At 43.7% G+C, this 25,707-nt stretch overlaps 1 protein-coding gene across 10 annotated transcripts in view; it reads right to left on the minus strand.

The window, feature by feature from the left end:
* The window catches only part of EMCN (endomucin), a 93,038-nt gene extending 69,960 nt beyond the window's left edge, over positions 1-23,078 (minus strand). For 2 of the 10 annotated variants that reach the window (XR_012904050.1, XR_012904049.1), the window contains exons 1-2: positions 22,885-23,075; positions 4,322-4,369 (exon numbers count right to left, since the gene is read on the minus strand). Coding sequence is in view for 1 of the 10 variants with exons in the window: in XM_075929663.1 (XP_075785778.1) it covers positions 4,322-4,369; positions 22,885-22,945 (109 nt within the window). In the remaining 9 variants the exon portion in view is untranslated. Of the gene's footprint in view, positions 1-4,321; positions 4,370-22,884 lie in introns of all 10 variants that reach the window. The other 8 variants (XR_012904052.1, XR_012904051.1, XR_012904048.1 and 5 more) reach the window with 8 other exon arrangements.
* Positions 23,079-25,707: the final 2,629 nt, after the last annotated feature.

Genomic DNA, 25,707 nt, shown 5'->3' on the forward strand with positions numbered 1-25,707 from the left:
TGTTCATAGCATGGTCCCTGAGCAGCTTGTACCTTCTATCAAGTAAAGGATGGCGAAGATGGAGCTGCTAGGATGGGGAGCCAAAAGTAAGGAAAGAGCCAAAAGGACTAAAAATAGACCATAAAGAGGGGGAAATGAGGGGGAAAATAACAGGATGGAAAGAAGAGGACAGAGGAAGGACAGGAGAGGTAAAGAACAGAGGAAATGAGATGTAATGGAACTGTGTTGGGTCAGGACACAAAGGAATGTGAAGGGAATGGGAACACCCATCTGCCAAGACAAGCCAAAGGGAGCTCCACAGCAAAAAAGAGCGAGGAACCATTGTATACAGTGGTGGAATAACTGGGCAGAAATACATAGTTGGGTATATCAACAAGGTTTCTTCCTCATATGTTTATTATAAAATAAACTAAAATATTAAAAAATAAAAAGCAGGCAATTGCACAGGGGCCCAATGATTCAAAGGGGCCCTAGGCACCAAGCCCTTTAAACCACTGTGGCACTACAGGAAGCTCTTAAGGCTGCCTAGACTGGTGGGGTGCCATGGGGCACACTCCCGGCAGTGTGGGGCACACTCTCAGCAGTGCTATAGGGGTGCCATAGTCCAGGTGATGTTGAGGGCCAGCTGCCCCTGAGCCTTGTCCCTTCTGCGTGAAGCCCTGCCCCACCTCACCCAAGGGCCCAGCATGGCTGTCGGCTCCTCTAGATTCAACCTACCATGACTGGGGGTCCTATTATCTTAACAATATTCTCTCCATTTTGCTTCCACTTTCACTAAAAAAATTAATTGTGAAAAGATACTTAACATAATTAATATTAACAAAAAGGGGGAGGAAAACAAACCATAATAGGGTAAAAACAAGTGAAAGAATATTTAGAGAACATGCATTCAAATTGGTAGAGCCTGATGAAATTCACCGTATAATACATAAAGAAATAGCTGCAATCATTCCAGAACTATTAACAACTCCTGGAGGTCCGGGGAAGGGCAAATGTAGGGCTTATCTTTAAAAAGGGGAAAGAAAGAGTTCCTGAGGAATTATAGGCCAGTCAGGCTAACTTTGATACATGGAAAGAAACTTGAGCAAATTATTAAATGATCCATTTGCAAGCACAGAGTATAACCACTAACATGGATACATCATGCTAAACCAAACTACTTTCTTCAGTGTATAGTGACTGTGGGGAATCAGTAAACATGACATATCTTGATTGTAGTAATGGTTTTGGCAGAGTCTAGTTTGCACACTCATAAGCAAACCGTAAGGATATGTGGACTAGATGAAATCACTGAAAAGTGAGTGCTCAACTGATTGCAAGACTACTCTCAAAGAGCAGGTATTAGTGGTTCACTGTCACCTTGGGAGGATGTAACTAGTGAAGTCTCACAGGGATTTGTTCTGGCTTCAATATTATTCAACTTATTATTCAAAATTCATGCTTATAAAATTTTCAGATGAAACCAAGTTGAGAGGTATTGCAAGCACTTTGAAGAAGAGGATTAGAATTCAATATAGCCTTGAGAAATTAAGAATTGATCTGAAATACACAAGATGAAATTCAGCAAAGACAAGTGCAAGATACTTTCCTTGGGAAGGGAAAAAAAATCAAATGAACAACTACAAATAGGGAATATTTGGTGAGGTGTCAGTACTGCCGAAAAGGAGCTGGGGTTTGCAGTGGATCACAAATTGAATACGAGACAACAGAATGATTCATTTGTGAAAAAGGCAAATATCCTGGTGTGGTGTTAACAAAAGGATTGTATGTAAAACACAGGAGGTAATTGTCCTGCCAGCACAGGTGAGCTCAGCTGGAGTATTGTGTCCATTTTTGGGTTCCACAATAGACAAATTGCACAGACCAGACAAAAGCAACAAAAGATAAAAGATAAAAGATAAAAGACAAAAGATAAAAGTTCTAGAAAACCTAATCTATAAAGATAGGTAAAAAAATCTAGGTATGTTTACTCTTGAAAAAAGACAACCTAGGAGGAGGGAATCCTGAAATGTCTTCAGGTATGTTAAGCATTGTTATAAAACAGTACTGTAATCAATTGCTCTTCATGTCCATAACTTACTCTAAATTCACTAATCAATATGGGCTTATCTAGACTATGCGGAAGATTCGAAAGAGGATATGGGAATTTGCATATCTTCTTCCGATCTCGCCTTCGAAAGTGAAAGTAATCAAGATGCATTTTTTCGGCAACCTCCCCTTTTTTCGAAAAACCACCTAAACCTCATTTCGAAAGTGAGATCAGAAGAAGATATGCAAATTTGAGGAATTTGCATGTCCTCTTTCGAATCTTCCTATATGAGATTCCCATATGAATCTCATATAGATGAGCCCTATATGTCTACACACCAGCTAGGAGCACGCCTCCCAGCCCAGGTAGACAGACTCATGCAATCTTGGCTCAAACGAATATGCTAAAAATGGCTGTGTGGAGGTTGTGGCATTAACAGAGGTTCAGGCACCACCCAAGCTCAGATGCATGTTACTCTGAGTCATCAGCATTCAAGGGCTGCTTTCAGTTTTCCCCAAAGGCTGGAGTTGTTTGGAGGCATGTTTTTGGTGCAGAGCCTCTCTAAAGATATTACCTAAAGGTATTCAGTTGGTTGCTAGAGATCAGAGAATCTTTACAGCATAATTTCTTCTCAATACACCTTATGGTCAATTGAATAAATGAAAATAAAAATTGTGGGCACTTCATTGTTGGAAAGAACACATGTGTATAAGGAGTGATTCAGATGATCACAGAATCATAGAACACTAGAACTGGAAGGGATCTCGAGAGATCATCAAGTTCAGTCCCCTGCCCTCATGGCAGGACCCAGTACTGTCTAGACCATCCCTGATAGATATCTATCTTAAATATCTCCAGAGATGGAGATTCTACAACCTCCCTAGGCAACTTATTCCAGTGTTTAACCACCCTGACAGTTAGGAAGTTTTTCTTAATGTCCAACCTAAACCTCTCTTGCTGAAGTTTAAGTCATTGCTTCTTGTCCTAACATCAGAGGCCAAAGAGAACTATTTTTGTCCCTCCTCTTTGTGACACCCATTTAGATACCTGAAAATGACTATCCCCTCTCAGTCTTCTCCTTTCCAAACTAAACAAGCCCAATTCTTTCAGTCTTCTCTCATAGCTCATGTTCTCTAGACCTTTAATCATTCCTGTTGCTCTTCTCTGGACCTCCTCTAATTTCTCCATATCTTTCTTGAAATGTGGTGTCCAGAACCAGACACTATATTCGAATTGAAGCCTAACCAGTGCAGAGTAGAGCGGAAGAATGACTTCTCGTGTCTGCTCTCAACACTCATGTAATTGCATCCCAGAATCATGTTAGCTTTTTTGCAACACCGTATCACTGTTGACTCATATTTAGTTTGTGTTCCACTATGAGCCCTAGATTCCTTGCTGCAGTACTCCTTCCTAGACACTCACTTCCCATTTTGTATGTGTGACATGGATTGTTCCTTCCTAAGTGGAATACTTTGCATTTTTCCTTATCCTTCATCCTATTTAGCTCAGACCATTTCTCCAGTTTGTCCAGGTCATTTTGAATTATGACCCTATCCTCCAAAGCACTTGCAACCCCGCCCAGGTGGTATCATCTTCAAACTTAATAAGTGTACTCTCTATGCCAATATCTAAATCGTTGATGAAGATATTGAACTGAACCGGTCCCAGGGGGTATGACTACACTACCCTCCTAGTTCGAACTAGGAGGGTAATGTAGGCATACCGCACTTGCAAATGAAGCCCGGGAATTGAATTTCCCGGCCTTCATTTGCATAAGCCAGGCGCCGCCATTTTTAAATCCCGGCTCGTTCGAACCCCGTGCCGCGCGGCTACACGCGGCATGGACTAGGTAGTTCGGACTAAGCTTCCTAGTCCGAACTACTGTTACTCCTCATTCCACAAGGAGTAATGGTAGTACGGACTAAGAATCCTAGTCCGAACTACCTAGTCAATGCCGCGTGTAGCCACGCGGCACGGGGTTCGAACGAGCCGGGATTTAAAAATGGTGGCGCCCGGCTTATGCAAATGAAGCCCGGGAAATTCAAATCTCGGGCTTCATTTGCAAGTGCGGTATGCCTACATTACCCTCCTAGTTCGAACTAGGAGGGTAGTATAGACATACCCAGGGTGAGCCACATTGTAGCCAGTTACTCCTCCACGTGCAGTGCAGGGCGCATGTCAGGGTGGGAGCAGAAGGGCTGGAGTGCCCTTGATTAGAAAAGCAATCAGTAGCAGCCTTTAAGCCTCAAGTGTGACATGAATTAGGGGACACAGGCAGTGTAGAGTGCTTACCTGAGACAACTGGGGTACTGCTTGTTGTACTGTTTGAATCAGCGGAAACTGAAAAGTAATAAAAGGATTGTGTTAGTGCAGCCTTCTTCCAGCTCTGTTTGGTGCTAAAGTATTAAAGTTAATAATGTGTGCATACAAAAGCATTTGTAACATTTAGGATCATAGTGCTTTCCCTTACGTTTCCAGAGATGTGCAGGATTTAGCTATCCCACTTACATTCATAGAATCATAGAATACTAGGACTGGAAGGGACCTCGAGAGGTCGAATCCAGTCCCCTGCCCTCATGGCAGGACCAAATACTTTCTAGACCATCCCTGATAGACATTTATCTAACCTACTCTTAAATATCTCCAGAGATGGGGATTCCACAACCTCTCTGGGCAATTTATTCCAGTGTTTGAGCACCCTGACAGGAACTTTTTCCTAATGTCCAACCTAAACCTCCCTTGCTGAAGTTTAAGCCCATTGCTTCTTGTTCTATCCTCAGAGGTCAAGATGAACAAGTTTTCTCCCTCCTCTTTATGACACTCTTTTAGATATCTGAAAACAGCTATCATGTCCCCCCTCAGTCTTCTCTTTTCTAAACTAAACAAACCCAATTCCTTCAGCCTTCCCTCATATGTCATGTTCTCTAGACCTTTAATCATTCTCGTTGCTCTTCTCTGGACCCTTTCCAATTTTTCCACATCTTTCTTGAAATGCGGTGCCCAGAACTGGACACAATACTCCAGTTGAGGCCTAACCAGCGCAGAGTAGAGTGGAAGAATCACTTCTCATGTCTTGCTCACAACACACCTGTTAATACATCCCAGAATCATGTTTGCTTTCTTTGCAACAGCATGACACTGCTGACTCATATTTAACTTGTGGTCCACTATAACCCCTAGATCCATTTCTGCTGTACTCCTTCCCAGACCATCGCTTCCCATTCTGTATGTGTGAAACTGATTGTTCCTTTCTAAGTGGAGCACTTTGTATTAGTCTTTATTAAACTTCATCCTATTTATCTCAGACCATTTCTCCAATTTGTTCAGGTCATTTTGAATTATGACCTTATCCTCCAGATTAGTCGCGATCCCTCCCAGCCTGGTATCATCTGCAAACTTAATAAGCATACTTTCTATACCAATATCTAAATCGTTGATGAAGATATTGAACAGAGCCGGTCCCAAAACAGACCCCTGCGGAACCCCACCTGTTATGCCTTTCCATCAGGATTGTGAACCATGAATAACTACTCTCTGAGTACGGTTATCCAGCCAGTTATGCACCCACCTTATAGTAGCCCCATCTAAGTTGTATTTACCTAGTTTATTGATAAGAATATCATGCGAGACCGTATCAAATGCCTTACTAAAGTCTAGGTATACTACATCCACCGCTTCTCCCTTATCCATAAGACTCGTTATCCTATTAAAGAAAGTTATCAGATTGGTTTGACATGATTTGTTCTTTACAAATCCATGCTGGCTGTTCCCTATCACCTTGCCACTTTCCAAGTGTTTACAGATGATTTCCTTAATTACTTGCTCCATTATCTTCCCTAGCACAGAAGTTAAACTAACTGGTCTGTAGTTTCCTGGGTTGTTCTTACTTCCCTTTTTATAGATGGGCACTATATTTGCCATTTTCCAGTCCTCTGGAATCTTTCCTGTCTCCCATGATTTTCCAAAGATGATAGCTAGAGGCTCAGATACCTCTTCTATCAGCCCCTTGAGTATTCTAGGATGCATTTCATCAGGCCCTGATGACTTGCAGGCATCTAACTTGTCTAGGTGATTTTTAACTTGTTCTTTTTTGCAACCCCACCCACTTGGTATCATCTGCAAACTTAATAGTGAGACTCTCTATGCCAATATCTAAATAGTTGATGAAGATATTGAACTGAACCAGTCCCAGGATGAGCCACATTGTAGCCAGTTACTCCTCACATGCAGTGTAGGGAGCAAGTCAGGGTAGGAGCAGAAGGGTTGGCGTGCCCTTGACTAGAAAAGCATGGACAGAAAGTGCTGGCCGTGCAGGGGTACCACTGCAAGTCATCTTCCCAGCACAGTTCCTAATGCTACTGCAACCCTTTCTGTGACTACTCAGTGCAGTCTCTCTCATATTCCTGTTTGTCTCATGGTTTGAACTACTGCAGTTTCTGTGATTTTATTTATGGAATTTTTCTGTTCTGTAAGTTGCAGAGTAATGCTGGGAGAGAGTGGTTCTATGGGCAGGCTGAAAAGAGCCAAGATGGCCAGGTTTAACTGCCCCACTGCAAGTTGTAAAGGGGCAGTTTCTAGTACAGACTAAGCTAAAGTGTAAGCCAGAGATGTGCCTGTCTCTTTAGGGGTAGGTGCAGAACAGCCAATGGCCTACCCTCATTTCAAGTTTCCAAACAGCCACCCTCCCTTCACACACTGTCCCCCTAATTGGCAAAGTAACCAGGGGCAGACCGTGAGCATAGGCCGACTCGGCAGTCGCCTAGGGCGCTGTCTTCAATGGGGCACCCAATGATGACATCACGTCCATTGATGGCCAGGCAGGTGGGGGCGTCAATCGCGTATTCCACCTGGGGCGCCAGCTGCCACAGCCCACCTCGGGCTGCCACTGAAAGTAACACATCCACACACTGTCCCACTAAGGACAAATTAACATGGATGGGGGCCTGGAGGGTAGCTTGGAAGGGGAGGGCAGGGTTGTGGGGTCAAGCCCTGCCCACCCCAGGAGAGGTCAGTCAGCCACCACCAGTTGCCCCTGGGATAGAGGTGGCTTATGCATTAGGAAGGCAGGATAAGGGACACCCTGAAGGCCAGCATCTCAGAACGGCAGTCTTATTATGACCTGCTTGGGAGTCGTGCACCTCCTTGCTTTGATGTGGGAGGTGAAGGGACTAGAAGCAGCTGGCAGCAGGAGGAGGGAAGGGCAGTGAGGAGGAGGGAACTACAACCCAAGCTGCTGCAGCGTGAAAGGAGAAGAGGGTAAAGGTGCTGCTGGGAGGGAATCTAAGCAACACAGAACAGGAGGCCTCTTACCAAGACAGCAGGCAGTGACCAAAGGAAGGAAGGGGAGGAAGCAGCGGAAAACTGATGCAATTTCTCTACAGGGGAACAAAGAGGAGTAGGAAGTAAAACTTCTCCAGCTCTTTCTTCCCTTTCCCAGAACACATGGGTAGCACTCCCTTTGCTCCAGACAAACAGTCCATAAAAGTTATTTATATACAAAGTGCACAGCAAACTTTTCCTACCAAAATACTACAGAATAGCACCAACAGAGTAACAGTGAATAATCACTGGCACAGTGTCTTAAAATAGTGAAAGGCATATTGGCAACTTACAAATCAAACTTCTGCCTAAACACTTGTACCTATTATTGTCACAAATAGTACTGAAAATATTTAATGGACTTAAAAAAAAAAAAAGCATTTTCGGCACTAGCTGCAGAGTTTGCAAACTTTGTGTACTCATAAATTATTGCCAGTTTCACTGTCCCTGCCCTATTGTATCCCTACTACAGTACCCGCATCTCTTCATTTCCCCGTGAACTCTGGGTGTCTATGGAAAACTCTACACTATAAAGTTCTGCTAGAATAGCTAGGTTGGTCAGGCAAGCGATGAGGTACAATCTGTGGCCAGCATAGCCATGTTACAAAAGCCCAATATAGAGGAGCTTTTGCTGGTTATTTCATTCAGGGGCTGGAGCTGGGATAAGCTGTGTTGGCAAAAGCACATTTTTACTGGTATAAACTGCACCTGCACTAGGAACACTTTGCTGCAGCTGTATAGGCAAAGCACTCCCTGAATAAAGCTGGCCTCTTATAACTACGCTGAGTGGTGCAGGGCTCCATGGTTGCATATTACAGTGCCTTACCTGTGCTATATAACACTACAATGGGATGCTGTACTGGGCTCCCAGCTCTAAAGTGACCTGGAAGTATTTAAACCACCTGACCATCTCCTTCTGGAGAGAGAGCATGAGAGGGAAAGTGAGAAGGATGAGAATGCAGGAATCTCCAAAAGATGATCAGCCCCAACTACAACCTCTCCCCCAAAAAACCGATCTCACAGGCCTTGGGGGACAGGCCAGTCCTCACCTATAGACCACCCCCTAATCTGAAGCAAATTCTTTCGAGCAGTCACACATCACACCTCAAACATACTTAGCCAGAAATCTACCCCTGCAATAAACTCGGGTGACAACTCTGTCCAGACATCTATACAAGTGACACCATCACCTCAGTGCAGGACCTGACCAGATAAACCACCACATCAGAGGCTCATACAACTGCACATCACCTAATCTAATGTGATATATGATATCAGGTGCCAGCCCCTCTGCCATGAATAATGGCCAAACTAGACAGTTTCTACAATGAAGGATAAATGGACACAAGTCAGAGAAACCTATAGGAGAACATTTTAACCTATCTAGGCACTCATTAATGGATTTAAAAGTAGCCATTCTTCTACACAGGAATTTCAAAAGCCAACTACAGAGAGAGTGCAGAATTGGCCATCAGATACACATTTGACACTCTCTTTCATGGCCTGAACAAAGACCTGAACTGCATGGGCCATTATAAAACCTGCTTTCCTTACATTCAACAATCAATTGACATCAGAAGGTAGGCATGGGACACTTCTAGCCCACTCAATTAGCCTCATTAGCACTGGCACTACAACTGACTGGTACTTTTTTCTTTCCTCTCCCTTCTTTTTCTATTATAAATTGTGAGGCTCCCACTATTCTCTCCACTCTGTTCATATGAGGAAGTGGGTTTTACCCACAAAAGCTCATGATACTATCTATATATGTTTGTTGGTCTCTAAGGTGCTACAGGACTACTCTTTGTTTTTCAAGTTACAGACTAACATGGCTACCCCTCTGAGACTTATTTTATTATAGTTTGTTTGTTTTAGCATCATGCACTCAGCCCTGCACATTTTCACAAAAAGAAGACTGTACTTAACAGAGTCTGCTTTTTTGGGTAATATTCAGGGTTGACCACATGGAATAGGACTTTTATACCACTGCACTTACCTTGATCTATTAAAAGGTTTGCCAAATATACATAAAAGCATAAAGCTGCCTTTGTGTCACATGTTCAACACTGACTAAATGGGATCTCTCACTCAACTCTTGATAGCTAAGGTAAGATTTTCAGAAGCCGCCAAGTGACTTAGTGAAAGTCAATGGGTCTTGGGCCCGTAAGTCACTTGAGTGGTTTTCAAAGCTTTTACTCTAAAACATTTTAAGAATGTGAAGGGGAAGGACTTAATGATTACTGTGAACTGGCTAATATCTCTGCCCAATATTAAGAGAATCAGAACCACTTAGCTGTTTCCCCTGTGCTCTACACTGCTAACAACTTATGGAAATTCTCCATTATAGGGGATGGCCTGTTCTGTTGGAGCACAAAGACCTTCTTTACTTTCTATTGCTTTGGAATCCCTCATGATCAAGATGCACAGAAGAAAGACAACTACAAAGCCAACTAGCTGGTTATAGATTTATGACAATACTTCTTTTGTTTTCCCCAAATCAGTACATTTTGTGTTTGAAAATAAAAGGACAAAGGAGAATCTGAGTATGAGTCAGCTGGTAATCATCTTCTATCATGCACGGTTGCTGTAGCATGCAGTAAAATCATGGGTTTGTGACTAGCTCTAATAGACTAAGATTCAACCTGGCCTAACTGTATAATGCAGGAAGGGGTCACTGCAGCTGCTTCTAGTTTAGAGTGTATTTTTAGCGTATCCTGTACCTGAAATACACTCACTCCGGCCACACCAACACTTGCCATTCTGCTGCTGACATTTCTCCAGAAGTGTTTGTGTTTGGAGCCTCAGATATAGCCCGATTCCCACATGAACTTCAGTGGGAATGCCAGAAACTGCTTTCATAATAAATTTAATTGCTTAGTGAACTAAATCCCTGTTCATCTTTCCCCACAATGCTTAGAATAAAGCTACAAGGACCACAAGGTACAGAACATCCCAATTTCAGAGAATGCAAAAATGAGGTATTATTTATCACTTTAGCTACTGTGTGTGAAGAGGATAAAATATCTGGTATCGGTAACTGGGGGAATTAACTGATCATGGATTTTGACTACCAATATCCAACTGGGTCCACTAATCAGTCATTATTACTCTGAATCTGCACCAGCCAGAGAGTATAGTCGGGTTCAGATTCTAAATCTGTATCTTTCTTGAATGCTTTGATGTTGTGGAGGTGGGGTGCGAGGTCTGGTTGTCTGCATATATTTTAATACCAATCTTCCTCTTAATGTTCATTGGAACTTCCTTCAAACAACAGCTTCAGATGGAATCTAGTAATGCAGCAAAAATATTTTCTGCCGTCAATACCATCTACAACAACAGAGTATAGTAATGTAACATAGCAGCCTGCTGGTAAAAGAACACCACTCTCAAAAAGACACTCTGCAGTTGCGTTAATAGAATAGGTAGCCATCCTGTCAATACTAAAGTGATACATTTCCAAGGCTCACATGCAAACTGGAACTTTATTCTCCAGAGAGCCATGGATTCTGCAGGACTCTGAATTCAAGCCAAATTTAAGATTGGAACTTTTATTGAATTCCCCTATGAAAATAAATAACTACAGTCATGAAAGTATCACCTGTGTCATTTACTTTGATGGTCAACTCAATTGTATGAACGGTCAGTTTTCATTGTGCTGCAGTATTTTGTATCAGCAATATATCTGTATTGTGAAGTTGTGAGGGATATGTGGAGCTCTATGGCATCTGGGAAAGAAATTGGACCAGGGGGCACCTGAATCTACAGGCCTGATGGGATAAATCTCCCTTCCCTTCTTCTCTTGAAGGGCTTGATGTGATTATTTTTGGGGTGTGATGGGAAAGGAGGTTGACTTTCTAGTTCTTTGTTAGCAATCAGCTTTCCCACTGCTTCTAGTAACTTTTTGCTTAAATGGCCAGCTGAAAAACTATTAGCAATGTTGACGTTATTAGACATCTGAGTTCTATCACACTGCCCTTAGCTTGAAATCATCTCACTGAGCTATCTACAGCCGTCAACATCTATCACTGCATTTGTTTACATGGCAAAGGTTATCATTGCAGCCTTAAATACTAACATTTATTTATTTAAAATAAAAACCTACATTTTGTGTTGGAGGTGGGGGGTGTAGCCTGGAAGTCCTGGGAGTTACCATACTGAAGATTTCTAGTCATTATGAAGCAAAATACTCACATCTCAGGACAGGAGGATAATTACATTATACAATTTTTACATCAATTATTATATACAAAATAAATAGATTCTTTGGCCAGGAAGGCAGCAAATGCTACCCTTACTGCCACTGTTTTCCCCCAAACAAACTAAAGATCAAGGATTTTGCCATGTTAGTTATTGTTGGCTCACTAGCCATACATGTCAGGACCAAATATGAATCCTTTTAGCATATTAGCTCTTCTGCTAAAAATGATAAGAAGAAAGACCATAGGAAGCATTAACAACTCAGTAAGACAACCAATGATTCAATTAACTTAACTCTAATGATTTAATTGCACCAGTGTTCTTCAAACAAGCTTCAATCTGTGCACTTGAGATGTTAATGCAAACTGAATGTGCTCTTTAAAAGGATTAAGTATCTTGTAGGAGTCTTCAGATAGCAATGCTGGAGTATATCTCCCATGCTGGCAAGATGCACAATTTCAATTACAGCGATAAGACAAGGCAGAAAGGCTACAATCCATGTATATGATGAGAAAATACCACTCTGGTACTTGCTCCTTGCTCTCAGCCACCTGCCGTGTGCTGCTATCTACAACCTACAGCATCTTCATGTCAGTGAAAAATGAGATTATATATTGTTTTGAAAATACTTTTATCAACACATAGGGTGGAGTTTGCAACAAGCAATGTGAATTAGGTGCCTGATCCCCCTCCCCTTTCCCCACCATGACACTTCATTGAAAATTTCACCCATATTCACTAGCTCAAAATGTAACCCTTATAGTACACGAGTATTTTTCTAGCCTGGCAGCTCATGGCTGCTGAAGAGCACATACCATCAGGTGGTTGAATCCTCAGGTATGTAAGATCAGCATTTGGTGTATGTCAGGGTAGAAGTGATGCCTTTGCTCTCCTCTCAAATTTGTGACTAGACACTGGCTGATTCATGCCTGATACGTTGTGGATGAAGCCCCATAAGGGCCATTTTTCCAGGCAGGAATCACAGTGTTCCCAGCCATGCCCACTTCTTTTCCAGACATACTCGGAAAGAAATCACAAGTGGGCAATGCGGCGGATGGTGTCATATTTATCATGCCCTGCATGTTCTATTTGTGCTTCTGGGCATGCCCACTCTTTGCTATAGCTCTGGCTGCACCCACTCAAGTATTCTCTTAGACAAGGTGAATCGCTAGGTAACTGTTTAAGCTACCATATGAGAGAGCTACTTCTGCCTGATTGCCCTCTTGTAGCTCACTGCTGTGAAACAGGTGAGTTCTATCTATTTTCTCCTATAGTACAGGAGCTGACCAAGTTGCCCATCTTCTTCACCACAGATCACATCCCCTTCCTGGGTTCCTCTCAGAGTCCAATTCAAGGCCTGACCCTAGGAAAAGATACTACAATTCCACCTGCATTCCACCTTCAGCAAATTCCTAAGGGGCAAATATGATAGAGGTCTATAAAATCATGACTGACGTGGAAAAAGTGAATAAGAAAAATGTATTTACTTATTCCCACAATATAAGAACTAGGGATCACCAAATGACATTAATAAGCAGCAGGTTTAAAACAAACATAAGGAAGTTTTTCTTCACTCAGTACACAGTCAACCTCTGGAACTCCTTGCTAGAGGATGTGGTGAAGACTAGGTTTTAACAGGTTTAAAAAAAGAGATAGATAGATTCATGGAGGTTAGGTCCATCAATGGCTATTAGCCAGATTGGGTAGGAATGGTGTGCCTAGCCTCTGTTTGTCTGGAAATGGGTGACAGGAGAGGGATCACGTGAGGATTACCTGTTTTGTTCCCTCCCTCTGGGGCATCTGGTATAGGCCACTATCAGCAGACAGGATACTGGGCTAGATGGACCTTTGGTCTGACCGGCTACGTCTAGACTGGCATGATTTTCCGCAAATGCTTTTAGTGGAAAAGTTTTTCCGTTAAAAGCATTTGTGTAAAAGAGCATCTAGATTGGCAAAATCTAGACGTGGTTTTGCGCAAGAAAGCCCCGATCACCATTTTCGCCATCGGGGCTTTTTTGCGCAAAACAGTTTTTAGCTGTCTACACTGGCCCTCTTGCACGAAAACATTTCTGGAAAAGGGCTTTTGCCTGAACGGGAATGTCAAAGCATTTGTGCAAGAAGCACTGATTTCAGACAGTAGAATGTCAGTGCTTTTGCGCAAAATCAAGCAGCCAGTGTAGACAGCTGGCAAGTTTTTGCACAAAAGCGGCCACTTTTGCGGAAAAACTTGCCCGTCTAGACGCAGTCACCCAGTATGGCCATTCTTATGTTCCTCCAAGTCAGAATTATCCCCCCTGCACCTCAACCTTAAGGTAAAACAGGTTGAAGTGCAGCAGTCCTACATAAGAACGGCCGTATTGGGTCAGACCAAAGGTCCATCTAGCCCAGTATCCTGTCTGCCGACAGTGGCCAGCACCAGGTGCCCCAGAGAGGGTGGACCGAAGACAACGATGAAGCGATTTGTCTCCTGTCCTCCAGCCTTGCACTCAGGGGGCCCACCTCCAAACCACACATCCATGAGTCAACAGTTCCTCCAATTACTATGCCCTGATTCCAGGACCTCCACATCTCTGGCAATTCTCCATACCTGGGCTCAGCCTGCGCTGACTGAGCTAGTTCTCCTTTCTCTAGGATTTTCTGCACTAGTCTTCTGTGCAGCAGGGTTCCCTCATTCTGGCCAATTCTCTCCAGCAACTCTTGTCCATAGCACTTTTCAAGAGTTCTCTCTGTATTAGGTCTCTTCACCAGCATCTCTTGACTATGGCTCTCTTGAGTGTCATACAGCTCTTCACACGATGGTCACCAGCTACTTACTGCTCCTTTCACAACTCCTACCTGAATCTTCATAGATGCTAGGGTCTCTCACTCAGACCTAGTTGGGAAGGAACTAACCAATCCTAGGAGAACTGGACCCATTTCCTTTCCAAGGGACCTTATGCACCACGTCAGAATAGGCAGCAGGTTTAAAACAAACAAAAGGAAGTTTTTCTATACACAGTGCACAGTCAACCTGTGGAACTCCTTGCCAGAGGATGTGGTGAAAGCTAGGACTTTAACAGGGTTCAAAAAAGTGCTAGATAGATTCATGGAGGTTAGGTCCATTAATAGCTATTGGCCAGGATGGGTAGGAATGGTGTCCTTAGCCTCTGTTTCTCTGCAAGTGGGAGACAGGAGAGCAATCATGTGAGGATTACCTGTTGTGATCCCTCCCTCTGGGGCATCTGGTATTGGCCACTGTCAGCAGACAGGATACTGGGCTAGATGGACCTTTGGTCTGACCCAGTATGGCCGTTCTGATGGAAGCAATTCTAATGGCTTCTCTCAGGCCAGGATATGGCCCAGGGATTCCAATACCCCAGCTTTAAAATGGGATATTTCTTTGTATTCTGATCTAGTTGTAGGCTTGCCAAGATCAACTTGTAGGATTTGATTAGAGCCTGGCCTACATTCATGACCTGCTGTATGGAAGCAAGAGCTTCTGCATATCCACTGGGCCAAGTTTTGCATCAAGTTACACCCCTTTCAATCCCATTAAATGTTGACAGGTTTGCCAAGTATTTGAGTCAGGGCAGAATTTCTCCAGTAAGGGCCATAGTTTTATCTCAAGCATCCCATCCCTGACAAACCTTTTTTTGCTAACCAGTGACAATGTGCGTTTTAAAACATGGCATTTATAAAAAGTAGAGGAGCTGTCCTAAATTTGCTTCAGCATACAATGAGAAGTTCTCTGCTGTACAAAATCAAGACCATTTTTTGTGTGGGTTGGTGCTATGTGTGCTGAGCATTCTTTAAACTCTCATGTTAGTTGCACTACAGAATGCCACCAGTTAGAACCTTAATTAGCCTAACAGGAGACAGTATTTCTCAAGAGTTTTGTCATTTACGTGTCTATGGATTTTTGCAGAGGTTGGAGATAAGCAGGTAGGTAAACAGAAGGTCAAATACTGAGCATCTCACTCATTCTTCAATTAGGAAAAGCTCATTGACTTAAGTGGATATTTTGTCAGGACAAAAAACTCTGGCTTTAGTCCAGATATAGGAGACAGAAAAGCACAGAAGAAAATACACCAACATCATTTCAAGTGAGAAAAGGTATGAAAGCAAGACAGCCTTCAGTTTGGCAGTGTTCATATTATATGGCAGCGATAGGCTAGTGAGTGAGCCACAAGAGTGGGCCTCCATCACAGTGCGCTTCAAGATAGTCGTAACCAAGACCGTCTCTTGTGATAGGGCTGTTTTGCTAAATGCACTTGTGTATCTAGAATTTGTGGGGTGTGCCAATTGAGTCATAGCAGCACTTTGGCTGGATGCAGGGGGAACACACAGCTCTCACAGTCAACGTTGTATGCACACACCTCACGTCACATGCCCTTTCTTTACATGCATGTCACATTAGTAAAAGGGGTAGGAAAAAAACGACATGTACAGAAACCAGCAGAATCTGGAAACCCTGTGCATGGGCAACAGTACACAAAACACTTCATGGGCCACACAAAGCCACAATGGGCCATATGCGGCCCACAGGCTGAGGGTTGCCACCACTGTTATATAATGTCATGTTTGCACTTAGGGGTAGCTGAATTCAATATGACTTAAGAATCCAGCTTCCATTTGTTCTGCCTGCACCTTGTGCCCTGCTTGCCAGCCAAATGAGCCTTTCCTACTCTCAGTTTGTGTTTCCTTATCACATCTACCTGTGTTGAACCTGACTGTGTTTGGGGGCAAAACAGACTATGGAACAGAACAAAATTCATAAGTTTACCTTGGAAATTACAAGCCATTATTGGCCCAATATGAGACCTCAGTAAAGACTCAAAGGAATATATCAGGGGGAGAAAACCACCTCTAGAGGAACTAAAGTTCGATTAAAAGCCAGAGTAAATTCCATTACAGCAAATTGATTTCAGATGTTCCCACCTGCTAACAGGCAAATCCCCCAAATGTTTAGAATGCAAGCTAAGGTTCAGTTCAGATAAACAGGGCTCAACAAATCAGTGCATCTACTCGCCCGTGGTGAGTTGATTTCAGCCCGTCGCCCCATTCACTGGCGGTGCACGCATGTGCAGTGCCGGGCTGGCAAGTAGATTTCATTGCGGTTTGTCAAGCCCTGCAGATAAGCATTCAGCATTCAGTTAATTATTCAAAGCCTATTCAATTCCTTGAGTCTGCAAAACTGAGCTGATGAGCTATTACAACGTTTGAAGTCTCAACCAAAACAGGAGGGGAACAACATCAGAAAAGGGACACAAAATGGGAGAAAATATATTCATATTTGCATCTAGTTTTTAAAACAGAGGAAGATTTGTGTGTACGGGGACATGGACAAGGGCACGAGAACAGTTTGTTCCCAGAAGAGATGGACAATTAACAAACTTAAACATACTTTCAGACTTAAAGCACATCTAAATAGAAATTCAAACAATCCTCACTTGAGAGTGCTCCTGCTAATTAGTATAGTTTATCTCAAGCTGCAATCTGGTGGTTTGGTTTTTCTGGTTACAGGGATGGAGTGACCCACAAAGCTCAGTCGTGTTCAGATCTGGAGGATTTAGGACCATCTTATTTAGGGTTTGACACAAAGTCTAATGAAATCAGTGGAAATACCTCAATTAAGGTCAGAGCCCTTTGGCTCAGGTCCTTTGTGCCAAATTCTGCTCCTGCCTCCGTCCCACACACCTGCCCACCTACGCAAATGTAATAGCACCGTTCTCTGCCAGCACTCCTGTTTGTTTCAAATGCCTGATTTTGACAGGAGAGCTTAGAGGGCAAAGTCACTATCAGGGAAAGTCACAGAAGAAGGTGCTTAGTGAATATACGTACTGTGCTTTGAAGAAGAGATGCACTGTAGAAGTGTTAGTATTATTCTATAAGCACATGCTAACGCCTACACACTCCTGAAATATATTACAGAACAAGCTTCACTTTAGTCATGCTTCATTTCTTCAGGAAAATAAACCTTGGTGCTGACTCAGAAGAAGTGTCTGCATTTGATCATCACTATTCCATAGTTCACAGGCTCTCTGGCTCCATTTCTCTCCCTGCTGCCCCTACAGAGTGTTGGAATCACGATGAATCAACACAGGAAGCATTTCTATGATGAGGTACATAAATATTTTGCTGCAGACTGGGATAGCAGGAAATGTGGTTGAGGCCAGAGCACTTCAATTCCACAGCTAAGGAATTCCCAAGTCCACTGTGGCGTTTGGGATCTCTAGGGAAGAGGAGAAGCCTTTACACTGGAATTGAGTTGTCAGGAAGGTTCTGGAGCTTTTATTTTTTTCATTCAGCCTCCAGTAATATGCTGGTGAAGGGTAAATGCCTGTCGAAATGCATAAGAGTCCAAAGAATCCCATAGCCAAAATTTTACTGGGAAAATATTGGGAAATCATTGCTAGCTCAGACTGAATATAGATCCTAAAATTCTCCAGTCCTGCCCATGCCTCTCTCTGTCTTTGTATTTGCTGCTTGTAGAAAGCTGAGTCCAATAGGTATCAAGCTGCAGTTAACCCGGCATGCCCTTTGGGAAAGAACATTCCAGAACACTGCAAATCACAAAAGGTAGAGGTGTGTGGGAGGTGTGTGGTATGCAGACATTCCAGCAAATCCACAAATGTCAATGAGAATTGGGCCCAAGATGCAATTTGGATGCTGGTCCAAACTTCTCCATGGTTTTAGGATGGTGTCACACAGCAGACTCACCACCACAGTGCCTCCAGCTGGTTGCTCTGGGAATTAGCTTGTTGACTCGCTGGATGCCTCCATCTAGCTGGTGTCTCCCCATGTTCCTCTATGACCATGGTGTCCTCTTCAGGACACTGCCCTCCGGCAGTGCCCACTCCATTCGCTCTGCGCCCCCTTCCGGGGGGTGTTGTTTATCCAACCACACACTCCAGGGTCCTCCCCTCCCACAGGGCACCCAGTTCTTCTCCCAGGGAACACCCAGGTCCCCTGTGCCCACTTTGCCTCAGTGACCCACTGCCTGTCTTCATCTAGCCCCTGCCTGAGGGGCAAACTGCAGTTTGTAATATCCACTCATCACTGGCACAGGGGTGTGGACCTGCTTCCCCTGCCTACCATGGCTGCCTCTCTCTAGCCCCAGTAGTTTCAGGCCTTGCTTCAGGCACTGCAGCCTGGGGGCTTGCTTGGCCAGAGCTTCCCCAGCCCTGTCTTCCTTCCTTCCTTCCTTCCCCAGCGCTGCTCTACCTCCAGGAAGCCTCTTGCTTCCCTAGCAACCAAGTCCCTCCTGCTCTCTAGCCAGAGCAAAAGTAAGCTTCCCTCTTCTCCCTCAAGGAGCCCTTCTTTATATAGCCCCCAGCTGGGCCTTAATTAGCCAGAACTGCCTCAACAGGCTCACTCAGCCCTCACGCAGGGTGGGGTTTTTGCCCTGAAAGGGTCAGTGCAGGGCAAATGTCCTGTCACAGATGGAAATGTTCACAGGTTAGGTTATGATTTGTCTAAATTTGTTTCTTAAACTACGTATAATCCGGAAATACAACCATGCCTCCTAATGGGGGAAGGGATCCTTTGCCTTGATGCAATGGAGGTATTTATACTCCATTGCACAAAAGGGGATGCACAGGACTGTACAGTTTTGAGATGCATTTGAGTGGCACTCAACATATCAGGAAGTGGACAGAATCTGGCCCACTGTTTTTTAAACGTGGCATTGATGAAAAAGATCTGAATATGATAAACAACTGAACACAAGGGTCCACCTGTATTCTCTAACTACATTACTCACATATTGTTTATATGTATTATCTTCCAAGAGACCTTCTACAGTGATCTGCCTAACAACTTAAAATGCTGATGTGGCAACACAAAGGGGGGGGGGGGGGAACAGTATTCTGTGACTAAAGTATAAGTGCAATTCAGACAGATAAGGAAGGCACCTAGGAGTTGTCGCATTCGATCAGCTACTCTGGCATTCTGCCTCCATTAGTAGTCAATATCTGATGCTTCAGAGGATGATGAATGCCCTCCCCACACACTCTATAAAGCTCCACACCATTGTAAAAGGCAATACAGTATATGAAGCTACAAGAAGGGGAGACCATTGAGAATCTTCAGGGTATGTCTAAAGTGCAGCTGAATGCAACACCCCTACCCTTGGCTGTCAGACACTTGAGTTAGCAGAGCTACAAACAGCAGTGCAGGGGGTTACATCTTCGGGTCTCAAATCCTCTTGAGCCGAGCTTGAGTAGCAAGTCTGAATTTCTGCCAGAGTTGCAACTTCACACTCTAGCACAATCCCCACCTGAACCTTTTCACTTCGGTGACTGCTAGCTGCAGTGAATGCATCCTGTCAGAGACTAGGGGAGCAGCCAGCTAGCTCTCAGGGGGGCCAGTTACAAGACCCCCTCAGCTGGGAAAGTAATGAACATGTCACCTGACTTTAAAAAAAAGGCATTTTATTTAAAGAGACACTGTCAACATAAATCACAGTTGCTGACACTTTTTATAAGGAACACCTAAGATTACTGTAATCAAATGAAATTGAAGGAAAAATAACACTCAGTTTTCTCAGTTTGTTCACTTGGAGCATTTGACAGAACTTTGTGTGTACAACAGTTTCACTCTCCCCATATAGACAATTTTCTCTGGGCGGGTCTTTCACAAGGCAACAGGAGAGAAAAATATTTTTAAAAAAACAGGAAACCTGGGATTAAAAAACAAGAAACTAGCAGGGGAATTCAATAGCAAGTGTAGTACCTGAATTTACTCATCTTGTTTTTGTTTTTTTTAAACTGTCCAGATTTCAAGTTGACAGTGTCCCTTTAAATAAGATTGTGTCAAACATAAGATGCATGAGTGGATTCTTTTCTGTCTTCCACAGATTATCAATTTACAAAGTTTTCCAGCTCCACTCATTTGTATGGTAGAAATGGAGACATACTACTTGTATTTTTCCACCCATAATCTTCATTTTTTTCTTATTATTTTACCAGTGGAATTTCAGCATAATGTCTGCCTTGAGTTTTAAGGTTATTTTAAACAGAATAAAATAATTAAAAGCAAATGTCCATTATTTGATGATATTTGCTAATTGAGCATGATGAGCTCTGCCTTGCTACTACAATACCCAATCATTCCTATTCAGCAGCAGGAGAGGCGTTAGGAAAAGCACTCTGCAGAAATGGTAGCTCTCCTGTGCACCCCCTTTAACCTGAGCATGTTGCTGTCTAATAAGTTTTTACAGACGGCTCTGTTGAGCCATCTCCTACTGATCTTATTCCACCTTGCTTTTCAAAAGTAACATAATGAATTCAAGATTTAACAATGGCAGGAAGGCTGCTCATTCTAACCCTAGCAGACAGAACATAAAATAGCAGCCCAAACATGTATTTTCAGAGTTCATACTGACCTGGTATGGTTTGAAAAGCAAATTTTCCTGTAATAACAACATTGCTTGTCAATCTCCATCAGGTGCACAGGTTACCATACACATGACACACTTGTTTATTTGGGCTTCTGTTTCTAACACGTAACCCAAGTAAAAGTTTGACGGGTCAATGCCTGCAATTACTTAATCCTTTAATAACAGATTTTCTGTTCATTGGTTAGTAGCCAGCCACTGAAAGCTCGATCCTCTAATGACTTCTGTAAAAGCTAGGACTACAGATCTACATAATGGACCAACAGACAGAGAAAATCAGCTTTCATTTCAAATTAATCCTTGACAAAGATGAGATAGTCATTTTAGTTATAGTTGCTTTCCTCCTCTCAGTAAAGATTTTTTTCTGCTTTGCATGTACACAAACTTTTAATCAGAAATACATTGGAAACAACAGGTTAATGGTCATCATGTCACATAGGGTATGTCCGACAGAGGCATGTAAAATAGACTACCCGACATAGTCAGTGAAGCGGGGATTTAAATAAACCCCACTTCATTAAAATAAAAATGGCTGCCGCGCTGTGCCGGCTCAGCTAATTGTCGGCACAGCGCGGCAGTCAAGACGCGGATCAGTCGACAGGGAAAGCCTTTGCCGACCGCTCCCTTATGCCTCGTGAAACGAGGTTTGCAGGATCGGTCGGCAAAGGCGTTCCCAGCCGACCGATTCACATCTTGACTGCCACGCTGTGCTGACAATCAGCTGAGCCGGCACAGCACGGCGGCCATTTTTATTTTAATGAAGCGAGGTTTATTTAAATCCCGCATCATTGACTATGTTGGGTAGCCTATTTTACATGCCTCTGTTGGCAGAGTCATGTAGTCTAGACATACCCATTCTGGTTGGAGCTCCCTGGTCCAGTGTCCTCAGGATCTGAGCAGTCCTAAACTAGGGAGTTTGCTGGACCAGAAAAGGTTAGCGGCCTCCTGCTGGCTGCCCCGCTCCTGGGCTCTCCTTCCTGGGGCTCCCTACTTGCCAGACCCACTGTTGCTGAGGGTTCCTCTGCCCAAGGCTCTCCGGCCACCACCTGGATTCTCTGAAGCCCAGGGTTCTCTGGCAAGGACGGGTATTCCCCGCCACTTTTTGGCCCAGTTGACATGGGAGGGGTTTCCCCACTGACATGGGGGTTCCCCAGCTGGGGACGAGGCTCTCCAGCTGCTGCCTGGCCCAGTCCAGGCTCCCCAGCCCCCACATTCTCCCAGCTGGCTCCCTCTCCCACCTCTGGGGCTCTTTGGTCCAGCAAGTTTCCGGACCATAGATGTTGGACCAGAGTGTCCCAGATTTGGGAGGTTCAACCTGTAGTAACACCATCCAATATTTGAAGACGAGAGTCACTTTTTCACATTGCAGAACTCAGACACTCCTGCCCTGTGCATTGTGGAGCATTGCTACAAGCCTACATGTATTTGTGGTCAACATAAAGTGGCTTCTGATAAGCAGACTTCACCAAATTCATCATTGGTGTAATTCCAATAAGGATACACTGAGTCTACTATAAGTTTCCCAGTGTATTAAATGGTATTTTCAAATCTAGTGACAAACATTTCAATGCCTTCAATGCCAAGCAAAGCTCCCCAAAATATATTTTTCAAAGGAGAAGAGAAAAAAAAATCTTTTCCCTCCAGCTGGAGGCTTTTTAAAGCCTCAGCTTTGGGTGGCTCATGACAGCTGGATAGAAATATGCCACAGAAACCGACTGGTCAGTCTCCTATTTTCACTACAGATATTTCATCCGATTAAAAGCCAACAGCCTCCTTGCAGTGCCTCTTTCTCCAAATGCAGAGTACTCAGCTTGTACATGTGGGAACGAACCACTGGGTTGCTATCGGACAGCAACATGAAGCCTTCACTAGCTGCAAACTACAAGGAGAGAACTGTGCCCAAACACACTTAACTGCTTACCAAGAAATTCAAAGGAGTGACAGACAAGCAGTTCAATCTTACCATTTGTAGCGCAGATTCTGAACACAGCTAGAGAGAAGAGAGCAGCCCCAAACAGCTTCATGCTTGTAAGTCTGTCGCATTGGCATTCCCTTGCAGAGCCAGGCAGGGTGTGTTCTCTCTCTGTGAGGCAGGCCCTAATTAGTAAGTGGAAAAGGTGTACAGTGAGTGTGCAAAGTCACTGCCCATTCCTGCTTATTTTGGGGACTTTGATAAAGACCAGGAGGAAACAGAGCCTATTCCCTCTGGGAGTTTGGTACAGAGGAGACTTATTGTTTAAATCCTTACAGGAACTCCTTTCCTTTGGCAGTCAACTGTGTTTTTGTTAATACTTTATTTTGTTCTTCTTCAGCCCAGAGGTCAGGAAAGGTTCTAAAGAGAGGCAGATCTTACTTTAGACTATGGTATACATCAGACCTGGGTTTTTTTGTAACTGTTTTGGGATATTTTTTAATGAGATATTTATTAATAGTGACAGTCCAAACAGAGGACATTTTATAGCAAGGAATAAAAATACAGAGCAAACTGTGATTTGATAGAGACAGCAACCCAATAAATGGTAATATATTAAGACAGGAAACCCCTAGAATCCCATCCCCAGGGTCAGAGATGACTCAGAATCAACAGTGAGCACCAGGTGGCCTGGCATACAGGTAATTGCTGCTGGTCTTTTGCAATCTCCTAAGAGAAGGGAATGCATTCTGCACCTAGAATACCCCTTCCTTACCCCAAGGTTATGTCCCAGCATGAGAACATCTAATTAAGAAATGTGGTCTGAGCAAATCATACTCTGCATTTGATATGAAATGGCAGGTCACTTAACAGCCACATTCCATACCCAGGAGGGGCCTGTGAGAATCTTAAATTGACTAACTCCCATTCTGTTCTCAGTGCAGCACTACTCAGATGATTCTTAGCCAATCACTACTGAAAGGGCTGGTCACAGATGGACTCAAAAGAGAGACTTCTGGTTTTCTCTAAACGTTTTTGAAGATTTCAAAACCAGCTCTAAGCATTGTATCCAGAGTCTGACTCATAGTACCAAGAGGTACAGTCTTGTTCTACTGTGTAGTGATTTCTAATAGAAATTCACTGCACCTTGTGAGGAGAATATATCCTTAGAAATGCAATGTTCTAACAGGCTTTCTAATGAGCAAGAGTCAAAGACACCCCCATCTACTTTGCAGAGATTTATTTGGGAAACAGTATGTTCTCCTTTCCCACCATACTTTTAAAGAGAGACCCTAGTGGAGCTCTGTGATACTCATCGGTGAAAACTGGTAAAGGGTTCACAGCACCATGCCAGCAACTCCTAAAAGGCCTGACAAACTCACTATATCTAGCACTGTAAACATTTATCCTGCAAGTGTCTCACAAGGTATGTGATATACATGAAAGCTGGTGACATGCACTGGTCATTAATATCATAGTGAAACGCATACATTAACACTACATGAGGAATTACGTATTTTCTATTGAGACAGAGCTTTCAAATCCGTGTCCAAAGGGGAGACATATTTCGTCCAGACTAGAGTAAAAGCAGTTATCACTTTGCAATATTTAAATTAAGCACTAACATGCTGGGAGCTACATTTATAGCTGAAGTAACAAGAAAAACAAGTTAACATGGTAATGAGAGGGCGACGTGATGCCAGCACTCTGGAAAACAATGAACTGGAACACATTACAAAGGTTTACTGAACTATAATAGAAGATGCAAGGACAACATCCTGTTATTTAATCCACTGAAGAACACTCTTGGAGGAGGAGGTTTTCATCATTTCAATGTTGGTTTGCCTGAAAACCAGCGATTTCTGCAGAAAGGCAGCAGGTGAGAAAAGAACTTTGTAGTCTGTTAAGATTTAACATGAGAGGAAGAGGGTCTCTCTCCACTGCGCACCTGCTTGGTCACCTGCCCTGGGCTCCACTCTGGCTTTTCCTGTGGGGAGGGGAGGAGCAGCTCACGTGCACTTCTCCAGAAGTCAGATGTGGTGCAGAGCCTCAGAGCTTCCCTCCCACCCACAGGAAGCTGGCACTGGCTCCAATCTTGCAGGGGGCGTGATACTGGATTGCCAACATGGGCTGGGGTCAGGGTGGCTTGTGGAGGTTCAGGGAAATGAGCGAGACGGGGGCAGGGGGATGTCCAGCCCTGCTAGGGGCAGGGTCACAGTCCACGGTGCTCTTGCCTTCTTGCCAGGGACCAGGAATTCTGGGTCTGATGTGGCTTTGGGACAAGGAGATCCCCCAAATGTTTTCCTCTCCCCATGTCCCCTCAGCTGCCCCCACCACTGACCGGCCCTGAAGCTGCAGCCCGGGCAGCACTCACTGACTAGCACTGTGGTTCTCAGACTTTTTGGTGCTTGGACCACCTGGCTCAATGCAAACCTTTCCACGCACCAATTGCTAATGGAAACTCACTGTTAATGACATAATTATGCCTGAAATTATGAAACAGATTAAGTGTTTCAAATTTCTTATGTTAGTTCATCAAATTTCATTTCAAATAAAGTAAAATATTCATTTACATCCAACACACAAGGTTTCAATATTTTATTTGTTTATGGAAGGGGTGGGAACTATCAGTTGTGGACTATGCAAGTGAGAAGCAAAAAAACTACTTCAAAATCCCTCAACCCTTTGAGTCTGACTCAATCATACCCCAGTCCCCAATTCTCCCATTACTTCCTCATCCTGGCTCCCACTCCCCCCACCCCTCCCAAGCTCTGTGTGGTGTCCCTGTGCTGACCAATGGAAGTGGGCGGAGAGCTGGGGTGGCTCTCGGGGGCACCAGAGTCAGACTTCCCCACCCCATTGCTGCCTTTTCGC

This window comes from Pelodiscus sinensis, chromosome 5 (genome assembly GCF_049634645.1).
Source record: "Pelodiscus sinensis isolate JC-2024 chromosome 5, ASM4963464v1, whole genome shotgun sequence".
NCBI classification, from domain to species: domain Eukaryota; kingdom Metazoa; phylum Chordata; order Testudines; family Trionychidae; genus Pelodiscus; species Pelodiscus sinensis.